At 36.4% G+C, this 7,467-nt stretch overlaps 1 protein-coding gene across 1 annotated transcript in view; it reads left to right on the top strand.

Annotated features, from left to right (window-relative positions):
* The window catches only part of CATSPERB (cation channel sperm associated auxiliary subunit beta), a gene marked incomplete at its 5' end in the record, with an annotated part of 240,997 nt that overhangs the window by 143,615 nt on the left and 89,915 nt on the right, over positions 1–7,467 (top strand). Inside the window, 2 exon segments of the mRNA XM_012803404.2 lie at positions 862–1,191; positions 5,531–5,670. Coding sequence (XP_012658858.2) covers positions 862–1,191; positions 5,531–5,670 — 470 coding nt within the window.

Genomic DNA, 7,467 nt, shown 5'->3' with positions numbered 1-7,467 from the left:
TGAACGTTTTAACTCAATAACTAGGAAAATGACATGAAGGTTATGTTGACCAGTTTGATGAGAGTATTTCAAAATGTATATGAAAACAGCACACTGTACCCCATGATTGCATTAATGTACACAGTTATGCTATAAGAAATTAAAAAAAATTAAGGTAATTATAAAACTCACTTCTATTTTTATTTACTTTAGAGTGAAGAGAGTATCATCACGGTGTTTCATGACCCATCAAAAATATTTTGATAGTGATGATCTCCCTCTCCTTGAAACAGCCTTCCTTTGGCATGTTCACTGATATCTTCTCCAATGGATTTTCTCCAGTTGTTTGTCTCTTTGAGGGGATCTTTCCCCCTTTTCATTCCTTAAATGATGCTGTTTGTGAAAGTCCTGACCTAAAAAACTCTTTTCTTCTCAATTTTCGTGTTCTCCTTGAATCAATTATTCAGCAAATATTTACTGAGCACCTTCGATGTAACAGGCACAACTTCAGGCACTGAGAAACACTGGCTACATTATCCTTCTCTTGTAGAATCACAATAAATATACCAGATTATGTGCATTAAAACCGTTTGCAGTTCCATGATAGAGAAATAAGCTTTCTTTGCTTAGTCCTACATGATTTTTTTCTGATGAGAATTTTATAGAATAGTTTCACAGTAAATATTAAAATACAGGTGCATGACATATTCATGATAAACTTTCTATAATATAATTTGAATTATAACATGAAACTTGGTAAATGTGTTGTCTGGTTAAGATAATAGTATAAAAACTCATATATTTGTTAATTACATACACCACTATGCCTGATGAACATTGGCTATTTTATTTTATACCAGATCTTTTCTGTTTTATCTCCAGTTGCTAATGCCTTATTTGAAGATACAGATATAGAGAAGACTGTGATGATTCCTGATTATAGCAGCTTCCTGATCACAGACATTTTAGATGATAAGAATGCATTAGCTCTTGCTACAATGCCTGAAAGAGCCCCCGTCAACAACACCTTTCAAAAGGACACCTGGTTTTTATACAACTTTGGGCAAAAGAATAGACAAACCTGGACTGTGTATTCAAAAAAATGCAATTTTTGGTTTCAACAAGATGATTCACTAGCTCTCAACATTGTGAAATACATTGATCTGGGAAACTCTCAGATCTTAAAAGTTAAAGTCATACCTAATTCAGAAAGTAAGTTTGTTTTTACTGGGAAATATCAAAAGGATATGTTATTTCTTTTGTATAATGTAAAATATCATCTTTTATATTTTATTTACCTTTAGTTTCCATAATTGTTGGCATTCTACTAATAACAATTATTAGCTTCTAATTATTGAGTACTTACTATGTGTGAGGCTCTGTATTATTTTTATCAGCTTTGCATAGTGGCACCATGATAACCAATGAGGTTTATCAAAGGCGCAATTATTGCTAATTAAATTATGTTTAGACTTTATGTTATTTAATGTTTATAATGACCCTAAGCATATAGAGTATATTTCTCTTTTTACTTTTTTTTTTTGTAGAGAAAGAGTCTCACTTTATTGCCCTCAGTAGAGTACTGTGGCATCACAGGTCACAGCAACCCCCAACTCCTGGGCTTAGGCAATTCTCTTGACTCAGCTTCCCAAGTAGCTGGGAGTACAGGTGCCCACCACAACACAGCCACAACACCCAGCTGGCCACCACAATGCCCAGCTATTTTTTTGTTGCAGTTTGGCCAGGGTGTGAACCCACCAGCCTTGGTATATGGGGCCAGCACCCTACCCACTGAGCCACAGGCACTGCCCTAGATTATACTTCTTATTTCACAAATGAGGTTAAGGTACCAGCCCAAGAATCTCCTGTAAACTAATAGATTTTTAGTTTAGATTTTTGTTGTCCTCTGAATGAAAACCTTTTAATTACTTTGGAATTGTTACATTTATTTCACATACAGTTGACCTTTGAACAACACTGGTTTAAATTGCATGGTTCCACTTATAAATGGATGTTTTCAACCATGGGAAATATAACATTTGTGGAATGCCAAACCCACATATACAGAGAGGCTGGATTTTCCTATATGTGGGTAGGACTTGAGTATGCATGGATTTTGGTATACACAGGGGTCCTGGAACCAATCTCCTGTGTATACCCAGTGACAAATATATTTATTTTAAGTAAAAAAAAAAAAATGGCTTGTAAATAGAATTCTTACTCTTCTGTATTGCTCCAGGTATTTATTTATTTCAAAAGTAATATAAAACTTATTAAAGATGCAGGAGAAATGTCATACTAGAAAAAAAAAATTTTAAATAGTAAATAACTGAACTAGAAAGAGTGGAAGGAAAGACGGACAGAGGGCAGTAGGGAAAGGGAGGGAAAGAGAAGAAAATTTTGTCACCAGAAATGAGGCAGGAACTCAAAGCCAAAGAAATTAGTATGGTTCCCTGAAAGATTGATGATCTTCAGATACAGACCATATAGGCAGTGGGATGGGTTGTAATGACCAAATATAGACAGAAAGTTTGATTTAGCATCTTCTTACTTTGTGATAGGAAGTTGAAACTGAGACTGTTAAAGAAAGCTGAGACTATCAGATCATGAAGAGAGGCTTAGGAAAATTCTGCCCACTGACCCAAAGAAGCAGTAAGGGGGATTATCATTTCCATGGGGCCTAGACTGGGGAAGAAAGAATCTCCTGTAAAAAACCTAAATTCCAAGACTGTGCCAAACTGGACTATCAGATGCAGGAATCCCAACCTGAGAAATAAACATAACACGTAGACCCCAGCCTAAGCATACACAAAACCCTTTATGGGAATACTTTCATAACTCAGATAGTATAAACTTCCATGGAAAAATCAATCTCCATTGGATATGAATTGAGGAAATGAAATTTAAGATTATGTAAGGAAATGACCCAACATAAGAGAGAATCAACAGGCATAGGAAACAGAAAAATTTAAACTCCAAGAACTTGAGATGGCTCAGCACCTGTGGCTCAAGCGGCTAAGGCGCCAGCCATATACACCTAAGGTGGCAGGTTCAAATCCAGCCCGGGCCCGCCAAACAATAATGGCTGCAACCAAAAAAATAGCTGGGCGTTGTGGTGGGCGCCTGTGGTCCCAGCTACTTGGGAGGCTGAGACAGGAGACTCGCTTGAGCCCAGGAGTTGGAGGTTGCTGTGAGCAGTGAAGCCATGGCACTCTACCCAGGGGGACAGCTTGAGGCTCTGTCTCAAAATAAAAAAAGAACTTGAGATAATAGAAAACTAAGAAAGATACTATAAAATATGTATGTATAAAACTCTTAGAAAAAGAAGATATAGGCTGGGTGCCTGTGGCTCAAGTGGCTAAGGTGCCAGCCATATACACCTAAGGTGGCGGGTTCGAATCCAGCCTGGACCTGCCAAACAACAATCATGGCTGCAACCAAAAAATAGCCGGTGTTGTAGCGGGTGCCTGTGGTTCCAGCTACTTGGGAGGCAGAGGCAGGAGACTCGCTTGAGCCCAGGAGTTGGAGGTTGCTCTGAGCTGTGAAGCCGCAGCACTCTACCCAGGGGGATAGCTTGAGACTCTGTCTCAAAAAAAAATAAAAATAAAATTTAAAAAAAAAAAAGAAGAAGATATACGAATCATAATGAAAGGACAAAATGCAATGTTTTACTCAATACTATTTTGAAACCAATATATAATCACCTACACATTCATATGAATGATAAAACACAACTATAGTCCAGAAAGGAGGGGAGGAGGGAGGGTGAGAGTAGGGAGAGTATTTGATGGGACCTCACCTAAAGTGCACAAGGCAAGGGTACATATCAAAACTATTAAGAGTAGAGTAGGCTTGGTGCCTGTGGCTCAAGCGACTAAGGCACCAGCCACATACACCTAAGGTGGTGGGTTCAAATCCAGCCCGGGCCCACCAAACAACAATGACAGCTGCAACCAAAAAAATAGCTGGGCATTGTGGCGGGCGCCTGTGGTCTCAACTACTTGGGAGGCTGAGACAGGAGACTCTCTTGAGCCCAGGAGTTAGAGGTTGTTGTGAGCTGTGATGCCACGGCACTCTACCCAGGGGAACAGCTTGAGACTCTGTCTCAAAAAAAAAAGAGTAGAGTATAAATGTCTTAACACAACAAATAAGTGAGGTGAAGGTTATGTTAACCAGTTTGATGTAAGCATTCCAAATTGTACATAAAATCAGCACATTGTACTCCATAAATGCATTAATGTACACAGTTATGATCTAATAAAAAAAGTGCAATGTTTTTTTTAAAAAAGGTTTGGAAAACAGAACCAAGTATAACTTATATGAATGAAAATTATAGGCTTTGAAAAAAATTGAGAACATCTATTTCCATTAATATTGTGGGCTAAATATCATGAAAAACTTCCTTCTGTTTGGAACTCTTATAAATCCTTTTTTATAGTTTATATGACTAATAGTCCATATTCCCTTCAAATAATTTCAGTTTCAATTTTATGGCTTTAATTTTCTATTTAATTCTAAGCTATCCGAATTTTGTTTTGGTATGTTGTAGATGGTTAGCTATTATTCCAACATTTGTCCTTTTTCTTCACTGATTTCAACTATACAATTTGAAATATACAATTATCTTAATATACAATTTACCTATTATTTATCTTAATATACAATTTACCTTTTTTTTAATCTGTTCTATTGTAATCTCTTTATACTCTGGCACTGTTGACCACAATTTCTAATTATTTTGGCTTTAAAATATACAAAATTAATTCTTAAAGGGTTCACCCAGCTATACTTGTTCAATTTGATGGAAGCAAATAATAACCAGCAAATCAATTGCCATGCTCCTCAAGGGTGGTCCTTGGGCCCACTCTAGCATCACCAGGGAATTTGTTAGAAATGTAGGCCTACACACCAAACCTGCTCAATCCCCATCTTAACAAAATTCCCAGTTAAAGGTTAGGAAGCCCTGACCAGATTATTTTGGTTTAAGGGAAACAGCTACAGAAGAGACCTCAGGTAAAGCATTTATTACTTCTCACCTTTGGTGTATTGATCACTAAAGATGGCAATTAGACTACATGGCATTTCCAGTTACATTTCCCGTTAAAGTTCTCAGGATGGCAGGTTGCAAACTATGGCCTGCAGGCAGAAATGGGCCTGCTGACTATTTTGTTTAAAATGGCCAGAATTTTTCTCTTGCTGGGTAATTGACTGGCAGCCCTTTAAATCGAGCATGTATTCTTCATTTTTCTCTACTAAATCAACCAACTTGGTGTAACCAACATTATCCAAGAGAGCTTGATATTCATTTGAGAACCTATATGAGAAATGAGGGGTACAAGAGAGCAATGTTTTTTGAGAATATATTTGTAAAGTTAAATTTGTCAAAAAATAATTGAAGTTCTTTCTATGTAAATTTCTAACTGTATATGCAGCCATTATACAGCCTTCATAATAGATTCTGTAGATGTTCTAAAATCCTGATTAGCCGATCATTATTAAATTCATTACAATTTTCATTATGTAATATTAACTATTGACCTTATTTCCATAGGTCGTAAAACTCCTGAACTACCACTACTCAAAGTGTTAACTGGAAACCCAACTTTGTTGGAAGTTAAGGCTCAAGGCACTTTCGATGATACTAACAGTTATCTAATAAGAATTTCTGCATCTAGCAAAATGTTACGTCAAGTAAGTTTTTTTAATTATAAAAATGTATTAATCTGTTTAGTGCCCGTAGCTCAGTGGTTAGGGCACCAGCCACATACACTGGGGCTAGCAGGTTTGAACCTGGCCTGGGTCTGCTAAACAATAATGATGACTACAATTAAAAAAAAAAATAGCCAGACATTGTGGCGGGCACCTTTTTCCCCAGCTATTCAGCAGGCTGAGGCAAGAGGATGTCTTAAGCTGAAGAGTTTGAGGTTGCTGTGAGCTGTGACACCATGGCACTCTACCCAGGGTGACATAGTAAGACTGTCTCAAAAAAAAAAAAAAAGTATTAATCATAGAAAAAAATTTACAACTATTATTGACATTTAATGAGCATCATTGTAAATATCTGTTTCTAAGTACACATGTAAGAATATATAGTTAGAGGGATTAATAGATTAAAGGAGAAATGGTCATAATTTTATAAAAGTAGGTTTATGCTCTGCATATTTTTAAATGTTATATATACATATATATAATATTTACCCAACTTAGCAAAAGAAAAATTGAAATGAAACTAAAGAAAATTATACCTTTCAGATAAAATACTTTTTCACCACAAAAATATTAAGTTAAGCTACATTAAATCACCTTCCTATAGACCAAAAATAGTAAGACATTGGTTTTATATGGTTAATCTATACTTTTTGCAAATAATCCTTTAAAAATTTGTACTATAGAATGTTCAACATTCCAGATTTTTCTGTCTGATTTCCTTTTTTTTTTTTTGAGATGGAGCCTCACTGTCTCTGGTAGACAGTGGCATCACAGCTCACAGCAACTCAAACTCTTGGGCTTAAGCAACTCTCTTGCCTCAGCCTCCTGAGTAACTGGGACAAAAGGTGCCTGCCACAATGTCTGGCTATTATTTTTTTATTATAGTCGTCATTTTTGTTTAGTAGGCCCGGGCCAGGCTTGAACCCACCAGTCCCAGTGTATGGCTGGTGCTGTAACCACTGAGCTACGGGCACCGAGCCCTGTCTATTTTCTTGTATCTTACTTAATTTACATCTTTAGCCCCTTGTATTTCCTTTAATAGTGAAACTCTGCTTAGATTTAGGGCCGATATGTTTGGGAAAAGAACATTAAAAATACATTTGTAATGGCTGCAGAATACAGGATCTGGCCAAAACTACCACCACTAGGACCTACTGCAGTTATTAACATTTATACATTTTTAAAGTTCTAAAATTACCTAAAAATTTCAAATAATGTATTAAATGTTATCGAATGTTTAATATTGTTCAAGGATGAAATATATTTTCTGTGCCTAAATCTACCAAAACCCTGTCTTTATGAAATACAGTGATTGCTAAGTAAATAATTTTTTTTCAAAATGTCTACCAACCAAAGTTATTTATATCATCAAAGCACTCATCAGTGAATGAGGAAAGCCTCATAGATGAGAGTAGGATGCAATGGTATTTATGGTATTTATTTAATAAGTCTTTCTAAACTATTTTTGAATACATTTTATTATACTCATTTAAGGTGTACAACATGATTTTATAAGGTACATATACGTAGTACAATGATCACTATGGCTGAACAAATATTGCACATAGGTCCTCAGGCATCATCTCACATAGATACTCATTTTTTCCTGCTGTTACAAGAGCAACCGTTATAATCTACTCATTTAGCAAAATCACTGAATATAAAACACTGTAATTGGCTTGGCACCTGTGGCTCAAGCGGCTAAGGCGCCAGCCACATACACCTAAGGTGGTGGGTTCTAATCCCCAGCCCGGGCCCGCCAAACAACAATGATGGCTG

The sequence above is a fragment of the Otolemur garnettii genome, unplaced genomic scaffold (genome assembly GCF_000181295.1).
Source record: "Otolemur garnettii isolate 467f Iridium unplaced genomic scaffold, OtoGar3 scaffold00020, whole genome shotgun sequence".
Taxonomy (NCBI): Eukaryota; Metazoa; Chordata; class Mammalia; order Primates; family Galagidae; genus Otolemur; species Otolemur garnettii.
The sequence above is the reverse complement of the archived record's forward strand: the minus strand, read 5'-3'. Positions and strand labels throughout refer to the sequence as shown.